At 36.1% G+C, this 17,420-nt stretch overlaps 1 protein-coding gene across 1 annotated transcript; it reads left to right on the plus strand.

Annotated features, from left to right (window-relative positions):
* The first annotated feature begins 4,339 nt into the window (after positions 1 to 4,339).
* nptxra (neuronal pentraxin receptor a) lies at positions 4,340 to 13,432 on the plus strand. The gene is made up of 5 exons (XM_077735205.1): positions 4,340 to 5,299; positions 9,370 to 9,649; positions 10,324 to 10,556; positions 11,181 to 11,360; positions 12,075 to 13,432. Exons 1-5 carry the CDS (start codon positions 4,613 to 4,615, stop codon positions 12,303 to 12,305), a joined length of 1,611 nt encoding a protein of 536 aa, XP_077591331.1. The 5' UTR covers positions 4,340 to 4,612; the 3' UTR covers positions 12,306 to 13,432.
* The last annotated feature ends 3,988 nt before the right edge of the window (positions 13,433 to 17,420 follow it).

Below are 17,420 nucleotides of genomic sequence, written 5' to 3' on the forward strand. Positions count from 1 at the left end.
GCTTCCTTCATACCTGGAAGTCAATATCAATTACCGTATTTTCACAACTGTAAGGCGCACTTAAAAGTCTTAAATTTTCTCCAAAATAGACAGTGCGCCTTATAATACAGTGCACCATATAAATGGAAAAAATGTCATTCATTGAGGGTGCGCAATGATGTTCTTGGTACATGTGCTACTGTGTTAAATAAAATTTACAAAAGAAAAAAGGGACAAGAGGCATTTTTTTAATCTGTCCCATTTAGCTGCTTAGACACAGAGAATGGTAATCTGCCTGTTTTTATAAGATACAAAAATTTAATGTGCCACTTGGGGGTTTGATGCGTGATATATAATTTTATATTAGTTCATTAATCTTCCATTCTGCGTATCCACACATGGATCGTTGGGGGGGGGGGGGGGGGGGGTTTGGGGGGGGGGGGGGTCCTGGAGCCTATCCAGCCAACCACAGGCACCTTTGGGGGACACACCTAAATTGATGCCAGCCACTGGGCCGGACAGAAGAAAATGGACAACTACAATAACACCGCCACCAAGTGGGAATCGAGCCAAGACTGCATGCCCTGAGGTCAGGCAGAAAAACTGTACCACCATCGGGTGTCTATTTTAGTTGACTTTAACATATAGTATGTGTTTGATTATTTCTCATATTATATTGTTTAGGTACTCTGTGCTTTACATTCCAGGAACAGTATAAAGATAAATGTGTGTTAATAGATGAACTCGCAAAAAATGTTATTCTTAGGACAAATCTGATCATCTAACATTTTTCTCTTTTATTTATGTGTTGTATTTATGTGTTCCACTCAACAGTGGAAATGAAGAAGGAAAATGTGGAAACTTTGATTGCCAAATTCATTATTTATAGTTTAATATATTATGAGCCATGGCAGTTAGACTTGGATAGCAGTTATTGACTTGTGCACTAGATGGCATTAAAAACCCACAGGATACCTGAGAATAATTTGTACTCTTTTACAGCCATTGATGTTAATATATTATGTCATTCCAATCGTGTATATTTTCATTCTTCTGCTGGGAATTTAAACGAATTCATCAATATTTTATAAGGAGTATGCGCCCAAACCATTTGTTCAAACTTATTGGACGTCTATAGCTGTTTAAGTCAGCCAGTGAGTTAAACTGCATAATATAGTAATAAAAAAAATGCTTCCTCATATGATTTCAATTGATAATATGAAAGCATGATCAACAATCATATATAGTAGAGTTGGGGCACATTTCCCAGTTTTGTGTGATGTGGGGGGAGAAAACTCACAATTTTATATTGGGGTAATGATATACCGCAATATAATACATTTGTGATTATGTGGTGAAAAATTATGCAACAAATATGACAGCTTTCTCCATTCAATTTGATTTGAATTGTCAATAAACGGACATGCTAAGAACAGTTAACTGTATCAATATGGAATAATCTACTAATGCGCATGATGTGTGGTTTTGACTTTTAATACAGTTGTTTAATATTTCGTTAGCATAATACTATTCATTATAAATGTATTGTCTGTGCTTTGCAATGCTATGGAATATACTATCCCATCAAAGTAGTACTAAATCAGTTCAGATGCTATTTTTTGGACAAAATGTGTATTGCTAGAAGAGGTCTCTCTTTGAGGATAATAGCAGGTGAAATGTCGATACAAACGTTATATAATTTTAGTGATACATTGTACAAAGCATGAAATACAAAAGCAAAAAACAATGCATTGTAAGTCCTTTGTGTAAAAGAATCCTTATCATAACCATAGTTATTAATCAGACAAGTTAACACAAAAAATAGATATCCCAAATGGAAATGCTGACTTGGGTGATAAAACTGATACAACTCACCAATTGGTTGAGGGGATTTGCATGTTATCCATGCTGAATTTTTTTTGTTATTAATAAATAAATGTTGGACATATTATTGCTCTCCACATAAAAAAAAATTCATTCATGTTCCGTGTAAACTATTCTCACAAGGTTCCTATGGGTGCTGGAGCCTATCCCAGCTAACTTTGGCTAATAGAACCCTGAATTGGTTGCCGACCAATCGCAGGGAACAAGAAAATACTGAGACAAACAACCATTCATCTTCACACCAATACCAATTGCTATTTAGAGTCTTCAAACAACCTGCCATGCATGCTTTGGGTAGGTGGGAAGAAACCAGAATACCCAGAGAAAACCCACACACAGACAAACTCCATATATGAAGACCAGGAGCCACCAGGGATTGAACCCTCAATCTCAGAACTGTGAGGCGGATTTGCTAATCCACCGTTCTGCCATATTGAAATGGCAATATAATATAATTTTATTCTAACACCTCACACAAGAATACATGAAAAGAATATGTAAATAGTTTCTAAATGACAGGCAATGTCATTTTATCTGTGATAGAGTATATTTAGTCATCCCTGAAACTATTCTAGTATTTCTGGGATAGGTAAAGACATTTTCCGCTACAGACATTTTCCCCTTCTACTCCATCTTAAAGAAGACCATGTGCAGGCAATTGGTGAGGTCTTTGCTTAAATCCCCCAGAGAAGGAACACAACAATTGTCTTACTCGAGCAAATCCAGTTCCTGTTTTAAGTTATATTATCTGTCTTGTTAACTCATGTTGTCACCTGTCATATCATGATTTGGAATTTGTTGTGTGTGGGGCTGTGTGTGTTTATCAAAAAGATTAAATTGTTTTGGCACTGGGTTTTGTATGGGCATGTGTGCGATATAATAAACCTCACTGATGGCACCAGGTCTGAACCGTGCAGAAACCCACTAGACACCATCAGGGTCATCATTCTATCATCTCTATTGCTTTGGAGCTGATCCAATAGGAACCTTGAGACAGAGTTATAGCATGTCCCTGTACAGTATACATGCCTATAATATGCTGCTGAGCTACAAATTATTAAGACATTGTGGTACTGGGGGTGCAGGGAAACCATTAACCGCAGTGAGGCAAAATAAAACTATCCCTAGAAAGAAAACAAGAGCATATGTAGTTCCGTATGCTGGACACATTTTCCATTTCTCCAACTAGCAAGGTGATTTGTAAACCGTGTTTGTTTATGTGACCTACAGCATAGCATCCCATGAGTAAAAAAAATAGCAAATAAACCAAATAAAGTGCCTTTAGATGGCATTGTACTGTTGAATAAATAAAGAACAAATACATTGTATTGGACACGTACAGAGTAATAATTCCAACTGTGAATTATCAAGCTTGCTATATGAAATCTGCCTAGCAACAAGTGGCAGAGCTCAGCTGTAGGACATTCAGAACAATTTTATCAGTTAATTAATACCATGCAGTTAGATTGTTGAAGTTTCGCAGTGAATATTTAATAGGTTGTGCTGTCTGAATGTTTTGGGAAAACTAATATTAACTCCCTTATTTGGCTGGTAAGCAGTAATACGTGTACCACACCTCTTGCCCATAGTTAGGTGGGATAGGTTCTAAATTTTATTAAGTTATCCGATTCAGAAAATTACTTAAAGAATGGATGAATGGTAACTAATGTACTGCCATTAAAAATCATGGGCATATATTAGACAGGGTGAAGCCAAATCATTTGTTTACTGCAAATCAACACAGGACATGTCAAAGTACATCCCAAGATATAAAAATCAGCAAGGCAAAGTAAAGAATCCCAAGTAATACGATTCTACATCTAAGTTTTACTATATCTGGAAGATAGATTCAAAATCATTAAAAAACGACAATCCTCTAAAAAAAAGTTGGGGTTTTCAATCATTGTAGCTATGTCTGGTGTACATTAACCGCGATATTCGAGGGATTACTGTAGTGTTTTTAGCCCTGATGTTAAAGACCCAAGTTTTGAGCAAATGCGATGCCTTAAAATCTCCAGGCAATACATTTGAACTGGGATGTTTCACTCCCATTTACTGCAAGTGCAGGGTTTGTTGTTTGGTTTTCATCAGAATAACTAACACCCCACCCCCAAATAATAAGAAAAAAACACCACTTAATGCACATTTCCTCCTTACTACCAGGAAAAATATGTTGTCCAATCAAATTAATTTTCAAATCCCCCAATCTATGTGAAGTAATTGGAATACTGCAAAAAAAGAACACTGGAATGCTCTGAATATATAGAGCACTAAATGAGTTAATGCGATTGGATACGCTGGTGGGAGATATTTAGGTTTAAAACTGTACTTTAAAAAGGACACATTTGAACTACTGGTAGTCAGGAGGATATGAGAATTAGCAGCGCATAAACATTGCTCTCCTCACTTTGCTACGCTGGTGCATATTGTCAAAATAGTGAGGACATGCGCGTTGTGCACATGAACGGAGGCGGTCTAAAGAGTAGCACATTAAGCTCAGGCGCTTTCTGTAGACTCCATGATAACTCCAGTGAGGCGCTCTTCTCTCCCATCAGCAGCATTACACGGAAAAGTACACCGGATTTTCGCCTTCCAAAGCTCGTTCCTTATTTAAAACACATCAGGTGGACGATTTTATTGCCTTCGAGCTTCTACGTTTCCCCCTCCTCTTTGTTGTTACATTTTTTTTTGATCGTCGATCGTCTCTGCCGCCACCCTGAAGTTCATCGTGATCATTTTGGCCGCCGGTATGGTGGCCTTTATCGGCGCCGTTATCTGCATCATCGCGGCCGTCCATACAGGAACCACCAAGGTGGCACGGCAGCAGCCGGCGGCCGACAATCGCTCTTTATACCCAGCCGGCGCAACGCAGCCCCCCGTTAGCAGGGGGTCGGCAGCCAGGGCTGGAAGCCTTGGCGCTCTCCATGGTTCTGAAGTACCCGAATCTGAGGGACCAACCTTTCACGTCGGACTGGACGGTCCGGACGGGGTTACAGGACTGACTGGCCACGACCCAGCAGTTAGTCGTTTAATATGTACCCCAATCCCTGCCGGAGAGTGCAACCTGAAAAACTTTCAGCAACAAGCGGACGACCCTTCACTCTACGCGGGAGAGGAATGGGGGTCCCTCCGCACAACGGCGGACGAGCTCCGGCGCACCGTCCGGCAACAAAAAGAACAAATACAAACGGATCAACGAACCATCAGAGATCTGACAGGAAAACTATCCGAATGCGAGAAGGGGCTAAAAGGTCGAAGTGGCGTCGCTGACAGACGAGGGGGACCTGCGGCCATATGGGGGGAAGGGGCGCACCTGGAAAGGGTCATGGTACGGGACAGCCCGGGGTCTGCACCTGACCACGTGCTCACGCTGCGGGCTGTGGATGAACTGGAGCAAGCCATCAGTCATCTTAAAGACCGCATAGAGAGACTGGAGGTATAGTGCATGAACAAATCACCCCCTACACTCAGTTACATTACACTGCAGAGGCGTAATGAATCCCAATTCGTAGTCCTGGAGCGCTTGCGTGGCATAATTTTGAAAGGAGATGAGGTATTCTTGGATTGAAACTGTTGAAAAAGACAATTATGGGAGAATTTATCTTTGATGATGTCTAAATGCTCATCTAGTATCATTTTGTAGTCTTCATTTCACTCCTGCTGCATGCGGATAGATTTACAAAGAAGACAAGGGGGTCTTTGTGAACCTCAGCTGCAAAATAGTTTTTCTGTTGCTCATCAAGACCAGGAATCATGTTATTTATAAAAAAAGACAAACATACCCATGACAGTTTCAAGGGGAAAAAACATGACCCTCCATCTATACAATGCAAAACATAAGGGACAGAAAATCTTATAAATATTTGGTGATATGTGCGATCATTGTAATGCTTTTTTGTAAGGTTACAGTGAAAAGCTGTTCAAAAACTACTATGCCAAGAAAGCGGGCAACCATTTAAGGGGGGAAGTGGGGCAGATGGAATGAAGGGATAGTCATATAGTGGTAAAAGAGGGAAAAAAGAAAATAACAGCATCAGCCGAGGGGAGTAGAAGAGGAGGGGGTAGAGTGCAGGCAGTGTAAGATGAAACATTCTCTCAACTGACCAGATTCTGAAGATGTATAGCCCCCCCCCCCCCCCCCCCCCATCATCCCCCTCCATCCCTTTATGAAAGCAATATCATACATAATGGATGAGTTGCCTATTTGTAGGGTGCATACCTTTTTGTCAATTCAAAGCCTGTTCCGGTTTTGTTTTATTTAGCAGTTTACATGCTTTGAACCATCTTTTCATGATATGTTGAGTCAACCTCAAATGGTATTTGCCTTCTTTTTTTAATGTTGCTACAACATTCATTCATTATCTTTACCACCTATCCTCACATGGGTCGGAGGGTTGGTTGTGCTGGAGGCTATCCCAGCTGGTAAATATCTATGTAAATACAGTTTATGATGAAATGAAAATTATTCCTTTGCCTTTGGCGATGATAGATGTTTAATCATATGGCAGTAAAATATTGGACACCTGATTCATTTTGATTGGCAGTCAAAATGTATTGATGATTGATTGGACGGCCAACGCTTAAAGATTATCAATAGCAGCCGATCCTCCCAGTTAAAAAAACTGAACCTATATTGCTGTCAATGGCAGTCAATGATTTGAAATACAGCAATACTGCAATGATGTGTGTTCTACCCAAGCGCCTTAAAGTATTTAGTGCTTACACATTCATGCATTAATGCAACAGAAGAAAAAATGAAACAATAATGATTTGTTTTTCCCTAAGGACAACTCAGTGTCTCCATGTGTAAACAAACACCTGCCTCAAGTTTCAATCTAGGCTAAGTGCTACAAAGAAATGAAATATTCCAGAACTGATTCCAATCAAAATGCAGAGACGCTGTAAAATATTCCACTTCAAAAATTAGTATTTGAACATCTCAAAAAGGCCTTCATATTTTGCCAAAATTATGTTTTAAAGATTTTAATTAATTTTAAGCTTGATTCGATACTTATCAGAAACAAAACACAAAATCTTGGTTTGACTTTGGCCTATTTTTGTAGAACAGTATGTGGACATGTGTTTTCGCCTTCTTGCTACTCTAACAAACTTAATTTACCAAGTACAGGATGAATAAAGTTTAATCTAATCTAATCTAACAATCACTTTCAAATTTAAGGAATATGGGATGAGGTAGTAGCATCTGCAGAAAACATAAGAAACATGGTGGTCACAGTTAGGAATTAGCTTTAACATGAATTACTGCCACTAATATTGACAAATTGATAGACACTTTTGAACAGCCTGACTTCGGATTCCCGGTGATGGGAGTACGATTGTGACTGTGAATGGTTCTTTGTCTTTATGTGTGTCCTATGGCTTACTGGCGACCAGTCGAGGGTGTAGTCTGCCTTTCGTCCAAAGTCAGCTGGGATAGGCTCCAACAACCACCGCAAACCTTACAAGGATATGGATGAATGAATTGGGAAACTGATATAAACGTTGACATAAAATAAATGACTCGTAAGAAGAATTGACAGATGGTGAGGAAAGGTGTGTAATGGGAAAAAAGCTGGTCAGGACTGAAAATTACACTTTCCACTCGTTGGCTTCCGGTGCAAAATCAATAAGTATTTATTGTGTTAGGAACCTTAAAAACACTGAGTTCTCTTTTAAAGAGGAAGCACACTCCTAAAAAGAGCATGGTTTGTTCTCTGGCATCAATTCCTGAGTCGTTGCTTGTTACATAATCCATATCCTCATGGGAAATGAACAAATTCTTCTATAATACAACTTTTATTTCTATCATCTTATGCAATGTATGTAAGCATTTAGTGTACACCTGCTGGAAAACACAACTAGTCATGTGTTTTGTGTATACAAAGCAAGCTTTGTCAACATCACGGCCATTCAGCAGAGAATTCAACTTGCAAAGTCAATCGATTGCTTAACTTGTTGTTAGCATATTTTTATACCTGTTGTCAAAATCATTTAGCAAAATTTATTGGTGCATTCAATAATAGGGCACCCTGAATTCACAGCCAGCCAATCATAGGGCACCAATAGAGGACCAACCATTCACAATCAAACTTGTACATGTTAGGATTGTTGAAGACTCAAAATTGCCCCTAGATATGGGTATGAGTGTGAAGGGTTGTCTGTCTTCTTATGCCCTGTGAATGGCTGGCTACCAATTCAGGGTGTCCCTCATCTGCTATAGGCTCCAGCACCCCCAGGCATCCTTGTACGAATAAGTACCTGGGAAAATGAATGAATGAAAAGATAATGAAGTGGCAGGTTGTTACCAAATATTTTCTACTACAGACTTACTGTGGTAAATTCGACTATGGCAAAACACTTTTTTTTTAAATCAATCATCAAATCAATTCTGGACATAAGAAAATCAATGTCATTTTTTAGATATGACAAGTCCACTGACATTTAATATAGACACCTTTTGCCCGTCCTCTCAACAGAAGCCACTGGCGAGCGGGAAGGCGCAAAGTCGTCTGATTTGTCAGTTCCGATTCATTACAAACTTTTCATGCGTGCAATAAATCAAAGGGAAATAATGTGAGTCATTAAGGCATTCCTTCAATCTTTTTGTGTCATTGAAGGAATGCCACAATGTCTTACATTATTTCCCTTTGATTTATTGCACGCATGATATTATATTTCACAAATGAAACTAGCTTTATTGGCGTAATAATGAAAGATGTGCAATATAGTAATTCTATGCATCGGAATGAAAATTATATATATATATATATATATATATATATATATATATATATATATATATATATATATATATATATATATATATATATATATATATATATATATATATATATATATATATATATATATATATATATATATATATATATATATATATATATATATATATATATATATATATATATATATATATATATATATATATATATATATATATATATATATATATATATATATATATATATATATATATATATATATATATATATATATATATATATATATATATATATATATATATATATATATATATATATATATATATATATATATATATATATATATATATATATATATATATATATATATATATATATATATATATATATATATATATATATATATATATATATATATATATATATATATATATATATATATATATATATATATATATATACATATACATATACATATATAGCCAGCTTTCACACTCATACCTAGGGGCAATCAACGTAGTGTTCAACCAGCCTACCTTGCATATTTTTGGCATGTGGGGGGAAACCGGAGTACCTGGAGAAAACCCACACAAGTCTGGGGAGAAAATGCAAACTCTACACACTGCGGACCCACCTAGGATCGAGCCCTCAACCCCAGAACTGCTAACCATTGGTCCGCCAAGCCGCACCTGCATACTACACTACAAATTTGAGGAAGACAATGTTTTAATCATTCAAAAGTAAACCTTTGTCTTCCTCCCTGCAGGCAGATATCCATCTCCTTCCTCCCAACAACCAGACAGACATCAACACCTCTGCATTTGTAGACAATGGCAGGAAATCTGGTGGCGCAGAAATACCAACTGAGAACAAAGCCAAGGGAGAAAGGCTTTGGAAGATGGAAGATTTGGAAGGGGAGCTTGAAAGGAAGGTGGAGCTGTTGGAAAAAGAAAGAAAATCCTTGAGGCAGGAATCTGAAAGACACAGACAGGAAATGGACGAGGGAATCAACAAGCTACACCACCGACTCTCAGAACTGGAGCAAGGTAAATAATATTACAAAGGATAAAAAAACAAAACAGAGTGTTTTTAGTTGCGTGTTTAAGTCAAAGTTACAGTGTCAGTTACAGTAATTCATCCCATCTCATTTTCTGAACCGCTTTTTCCTCACTAGGGTCGCGGGGGGTACCGGAGTTTATCCCAGGTGATTTCGGGCCGCAGGCGGGGGACACCCTGAATTGGTGGCCAGCCAATCGCAGGGCACAAGGAGACAAAGAACCAATCACGTTCCCATACATAGGCACAATTTAGAGTGTCAAATCATCCAGCCTATCATGTGTGTCTTTAAACTATGTGAGTAAACCGGAGAACCCAGAAAAAACCCATGCAGGCTGGGGGAGAACATGTAAACTCCACACAGGTAGACTGACTTGGATTTTCACCCAGGACCTCAGAGCTGTGAGGCCAATATCCTAACCACTCATCCACCGGGCCTCCGACTTAAAGTAACTCATTAAAAATATTTACATCAAATCAACTCTGGCATGATGAAACATCCAAAAGACTAAAAATAAATCTGAACTAATATTTCCAGCCTAGAGATATGGTAAGAAAAAATGTAATATAAAGCCAACTACTATTTCATCCTTTTTTCTGACTTTTCAGATGCAAATATTCTCATACTTTTCTTTTTCTTTTCTGTTCTTCTTTGCTATTTTAGGTAATTATTTTCCAGAGGGCTACAGACTGTCTTTCCCATCCCGTACAAACTACATGTACGCTGTAGTGAAACATTCGATCCCCAAGTTAGTGGCCTTCACCCTCTGCATGTGGCTCCGGCCCACCGAAGGAGGAATCGGAACCCCTATCTCCTATGCTGTTTCCGAGCAGCCCAATGAACTAGTATTGCTCCAAGGCTTTCATACGCCCACTGAGCTGCTCATCAATGACAAGGTATTGAATCAGACAAAATATATTTTTGGGGTTTTCTATTAGATCAATACTGTATTTAAAAGGCCAGTTTTGTAATATACTTTTCATTGAATAATTTTAGGTTGCAGCACTACTTGAATCAGTTAACATTTGTGCTAAGTCAAGTTAATGATAAAAAAATAATGTGATTTAGGGAAAAACTGTCAAAAGGGTCACATAATTTTTCACCTCTATTTAAAACATTTATCATATTGTGGCATACTGTGGTATAAAATGTTTAGAAATGTACTCTATATAGTTCATTCACATCAGACAGTATTAACCTAGAAAATAAAAAAAAATCATCCTGTTTTAATTTGTAAATATGCAATTGAATCAAAATGAGGAAAGTATTGTAAATAAGAAGACTATGTCCACTTATATTACATTTGTTGGAAAAAAGCAATACCATCATTTCAAATGAAGGTACACTCCTGCCATCATTACATGGAGTCAACAGTGCCTTTAAATATATTACAAGGACATTTTTTATAATGAAAAATGCCCAAAGGAAAATTTTGGCCTTGTAGGTTTCATTATCTATGCCAATAAAAAAGGAAGAACAAATTCTTCATTTATAATGTGATTCATCTTTCTTACTGCTAGGTGGCACGGTTACCTCTGAACCTTACAAAAGGTAACTGGCAGCACATCTGTGTGAGCTGGACTCAGAGAGGAGGTGATTGGCAGGCCTATCAAGGGGGAAAGCTGAAAGGAGAAGGCCATGGACTGGCAGCTGGTCATGACATTAGACCTGGGGGAGTATTAATCCTTGGACAAGAGCAGGTAAATGCACTGAGACCATGACCAAACTAATATATTGTGATATATATGTATATATTTTTTTTTATATATATTTATACATATATTTATATTTATATATATATATATATATATATATATATATATATATATATATATATATATATATATATATATATATATATATATATATATATATATATATATATATATATATATATATATATATATATATATATATATATATATATATATATATATATATATATATATATATATATATATATATATATATATATATATATATATATATATATATATATATATATATATATATATATATATAGGGCGATTAAGAGTGTTCAATCTGCCTATCATGCGTGTCTTTGGAATGTGGGAGTACCCCGAGAAAACCCACATAGGCCCGGGGAGAACATGCAAACTCCACAAAGGTGGACCGACCTGGATTTGGATCCAGGTCCCCCACTGTTAGCCCGACGCGCTAACCACTCATCTGCCTGTTTATATACTTCTCTTGTAGAATATCATTAATTGATTTCTTGACCCCTAAATCAAGGATATTGTATTGCCCTATTGTACGGTAAGGGTTATTTTCAACCAGGTGCGTTAATAGGAGAATACTGTGTTCATGAGGTTTAAGATGTCTGGCAAGAGTAATACTTTTTTGGGTCAGCAACCCTTTGAAACATGTATAAAAGCACTCATTTTCTACTCTAGGATTCCCTAGACGGTGGATTTGACTCAACTCAAGCTTTAGTTGGAGAGCTGTCGCAGATGGGTCTTTGGGACCGAGTCCTGTCTGCTGACCAAGTGGCCAGCTTGGCCCATTGTGGAATGGTGACCCAGGGCAGTGTGGCGCCTTGGACTGAGCATGGAGTGGAGGTTTATGGTGGGGCTATCAAGTACACAGGAGAGCCTTGCAGTAAACACAACCAGAGCTCCAAGTGACAGATGGAACCTTTGCGGAAAAAGAGGGAAGCAAGGAGGCAAAAATATTAGCCCTTTTTAAAGCAAAAAGTAAATCCATTTGTTTATTGTTGGTACTGGAAATGTTTTCAAATAACTCTGTGTGGCACAAGTTCATGATGACGTTAACAAGTATCCCTCCAAAATGGATTTGGGCAACTAGCCATTAAACATAAAATATAAAGTTGGCCGCCAATTCCAACAACCTGGAAGCACAGACTTTTAGATTTAAGAATGTGTTTTAATACAATCACAATACAGAGAATAATTCTCCGAATTGTCTAGTAGAAAGCGTAATACTCAGAAAGTAATTAATACTATCAGTCGACATGATAAGTCTATAAAAGTGTTGTTCAAATACAGGTTTTCAGATTTAAAACAAAGACAAAATACATTATTTCAAAATGTAGTGATATAAATATTCATTCATTCATTTTATGAACCGCTTTATCCTCACTAGGGTCACGGGTGGTGCTGGAGTCTAACCCAGCTGACAGGATCACCCTGAATCGGTGGCCAGCCAATCGCAGGGCACAAGGAGACTACCCTCCATGTTTTTGGGATGTGGCAGGAAACTACAGTACTTGGAGAAAACCCATGAATGTGCAGTAAATAATCCAAATGTATGGGAAACTGACTTCAGATTGTATTAGTATTAGGAGTAGTAGTCGTAGTATTAGTAGTGGTTGTAGTAGTAGTATTAGTAGTAGTGGTAGTAGTAGTAGTAGCTGTAGTAGTAGTAGTAGCTGTAGTAGTAGTATTAGCTGTAGTAGTAGTAATAGTAGTAGTAGTAGTAAAGGTATTTAAAATGTGTTCATTTTGTGATGATCAATTAAATAAAAGTTGAAAATTCGTAAAAAACCCCACCAGCGAAGTTTAATTGTTCTATTTAATTTATATTTTCATCATTAAAACCTCATATTTGAACAAGGATGTACGGACTTTCATATCTGCTGTAACTTAAACTGTTTTATTACGACATTGATCAAAAGTTACGTCACCAATGATTATCTCAGCTACTTCTGTACTATGTGAATCGCTATATTTGTTAATTCATCTATACAGTTAATGAATGTAGTAATAAAATGTAATCTAATATTTTCCCCAGATGGCTGACTACATAAAAGATATTTTTCTACTTAGTGTACTTAAGTAATAGGTGATGGATTGGTGTTATGATGTACATGATGTAAATTGTCAAGTTATGTTTTAAAAGCAAACATATTTGATGAGGTTTTTCTGAGAAATACCAGCAATCTTCAAATTCCGTTTGAAATATATTACTGCTCACTACAAAATGAGCCGCCTTTATCATGATTATAGAACGAAGAGACGTTATCAGTCAAGGTCAGATGATGGAAAATTTTGTGAAGGTGGGTAGGGAATAACAAAATGAGGAATCCAGAATGATGAAATATAATGAAAACCATAGGTTTATATATATCTGTCAATCATGTGGCTATATAAAATCTTAACTCCTTAAGTTTATTACATTTAGATGTACAATCCATTTAAATTGGGAGGGTGGCAGAAAATTTAAATTGTTGACAGCCTTAACATTTCGAATGGTAGGTTTATTGAAAAAAAAAGTTCATTTTCTCTAAGATTGTTTGGAATATTCTAGCCTGCATGTTGTGTTCATTGTTGTTACGTCTTGCAAGTGCAATATATTCATTTTTAGCTTCATAATCAAGCTTTTGATGGAATTTGGGCTGTTTAGGTTACTAAATGAGATCCTTGAGTATGATCTTTTCAGTATGTCTGCAGAAATGCAACCATTTTTATCTTTTTAACATAATGTGAACATTTAAAGAAAAAAAGGAATTCTGCCAATGTACACAATAACCATAGATTCGTTTTTATATGTATCTACTGAAAGAAATATCAGTGGGGGAATTTAATGTAGTTATTTCCTGATTGTTGACCCTTTCTTCAAAATATTCCCCATGAGTTTAGGCTTCTGGAGAATTTGTGCTTGAAGCCAGAATGGAAAGATTTTTATTTATCGGCAGCCATTGAGGGGGCTGGACGTCCAGTTCAATGGCAGCGATAGAAAAATAAAATCAACATTGAAAGATGATCACTCAATGGTAGCCATCCAAGTACAAATGGTTTGGATGTCTAACTCTGTCAAAGAGAGAAATACATTGATAACTGTGTACTACTAGATTCAAATATGTTTTTTTTTATCCAAATCCAGCAGACATCTGAACTAAGCAGCAGGATTCTTCTTGGACAGGAACCCTTCAGGGTCTTGTTAACCTTCTTACATTCCGTGGACACATTTCTGTGTAATAGGTTTATATTCCAGTTCTGGTTGAATCCAAATTATTATTTTTCAGACTATAAATCATACTTTTTTTCATAGTTTGGCTTGGACTGCTACATGTACTCAAGTACAGCTTATATTTGTTGAATTTTTATTTATTTTTTAAAGCTATAACTTTTTATAGCTAAATTAATTAAAAAATAATGCTAACATAGTTACCCTGTTGTTAAATGCACAATGGAAAAAATATATCTTTTTTTTATTTCATTGTGCTTTTAACTGGCGTGACTTATACTCGATTTGTGTGATTTAAAGTCTGAAATATATAGTAATTAAAAACTATAAGAATGTCATTTTTTGTCACCTGACAGAGTGCCACCTCAAATACTGTCAACTATATTGGCCAATTGTTGTGTTTCCTCAACATGATAAAATGTGTTATGTCTATTTTCATTGTAAAACGAGAATTGCAATGTATGTTGTTAATGTGTTTTGTTCCTGCCGAATGTAAATGCAATATAAAAAAGCAACATACATGCCTGCCAAATCATTTTGTGCCTAATATTGCTAATATAGATGCTTAACAGTGTGTAATATTGACAAGACTGATGTTTATACAGTTACTGTTCTGTATGTTTGAGTTTTTAAGGACCCTGTATTTGTGATTTGGCATTATTAAACTGGGAAAAAAAGCCTGTTATATCTTTTCTTGTTTTGTTTGTTTATTTTTCGTATACTGTATGTCTAAACTGTTGTGCACTATAATTGAGCACCGCTCTGGTTGTACTGCATTGTGGTCATTTATTACAATAAAACTTCTGCTTTTCAAATATGAGTGTCATTTCTCATGTTACCATATTGTTTTTGGAAAATTAAATCAATAAATGATTACTGACATGATGCAAAAGAATGAAATGAACACAAAAATATGCAGTTAAAGCTACTTGTGTGCATATACTAACATTTTTAACAAATAAAATGCAATCATATTGGGAATTCCCATGAAAAATGAATACATTAATAGTATTTTTATTTTTAATTGTTGAATTATTTTATGAATGTCGGACCTTAGAACTTTGTTGCAGTTTTTTTTCTTTCTGCAAGTTCATGTTTAACTTCAATAGAGTTGGGTTGAGTACCCGCTAGAAAACACTTTTAAATAAATCCCTAATTACTGTGAGACTTTACTTTAAAAAGTAAAATGGGAGACGGAGGAGCATTTGTTAATTTAATCAACTTTTATATTAACAGACTTGGAACTTAACCATTTTATGTATAAAGTATGATTTTATTTTTTACTAACAGGAAAGACATTCATTCTGTTGACTACATCCAATCCATTTTGACTGGATGGGGAAAATGATTGTTTCTTCACATTTTCAAGTTGTTTTTTTTATATTTAAATTGATAAACTCTGAATAGGATCATTAAATTTGGTACATGTTGCCCACTGGATATTTATTGTTGCTCCATCTTTCTGTAACAGGGGCAATCTACTCCCATGGCCCAAACAGACGTTTCGTATTCCTCCTTTGTTGGGGTTTTGGAAATTTTCTTTCTTTTTTGGGAGTTTCAAGTCAGAAAATCGAAATAGTTTACGAAATTTAGACCCGTTAATCTCTTTGAAAAATGTTTTTATTTAGGACTATATGAATAAAAATGAGTTAACTACTGCAATTTTGCATGCTTTCAACCAAAAGTAATTTACTTCCAGTACTTTTATCATTTTAGAGGGAGAAATAAAGGATGAAATGGGATGTTTAGTGTTCACATATCCACAAACAAAAGATGATTGATGGATTACTAGTCCAGATGTAATCCATTATGATCCATCTAGGAATGGACAGTATGTAATCCCATGTAATCCATGCAATGGATTGACCAACAGTTTGCAACATTATGATTTGAACTCTTATACCCAGATGCTGGTTCACACCAGGCTGGAATAAAATGGAAACTATGGTCAAATTGTCCCTTTACACACATCCTTTGTGGAGTAAATGTGTTTAGCAAATTCACCAATTCATGCTTTTCTTATCATAGGTAGTCATCAGATATGATGGCTTCTTTCTGGCCAGCATTTGTCTGGGGCCATATCGCCGCCATGTAGTATATGTATTCTAAGTTCTATTTTCCCTTGTCGCCCATTCACTCCTTTGTTCCTCCAATAAACAGATATGCTGTGTTGCAAATTGGGCAGCTTCCCAATACACTACATTGATTGTATGTGTTATTTTAGTGAGGTTTTATACAAATATAAGCCTGATTTAAAATCTAACATTTAGAATTTTAAAATACTTGTTGTGGAATGAGTTTTGTCGTTCTTTATTTTGGCCAAATATGAATTCTCATATCTGCATAAGAAACTAATGCCATGTATTTTTAAAAAATGACTAATTAAATGATTCTTTTGAGCTAGAATTTCAGAAGTAGTTATTGAACCCTCCAGACAGATTTTTTCTTCCTCTCACATGCTGCAGTCCCACAAAGTGCCAAACAGAAGTAATTTTGAGCTAGGATTTTGGGATTTAAAGCTATCATAAATATTGACTGGAGTTGTCCATTACAACAAAATCTTCCAGTGAGAAAAATAGAAGATGGTAACCCTCTTATATATGAAATTGAGCTATTGAATTTCTATTGACACTTGGCAAACACATGTCCAGGAAAAGAACCAGATCATTCTTGGTTTTATTACATTGTTAAAATATTCCCGTCTTGATTTTTTTGTGTCACACTACATAACTAAAATATTATGTGTTTGTCGACAAAAACCTTTGAATTTTTGAAGCCAGCAAAAGTCTATTCCAGTTATTTACAGGCACCAG

The sequence above is a fragment of the Stigmatopora nigra genome, chromosome 15, assembly GCF_051989575.1.
Source record: "Stigmatopora nigra isolate UIUO_SnigA chromosome 15, RoL_Snig_1.1, whole genome shotgun sequence".
NCBI classification, from domain to species: domain Eukaryota; kingdom Metazoa; phylum Chordata; class Actinopteri; order Syngnathiformes; family Syngnathidae; genus Stigmatopora; species Stigmatopora nigra.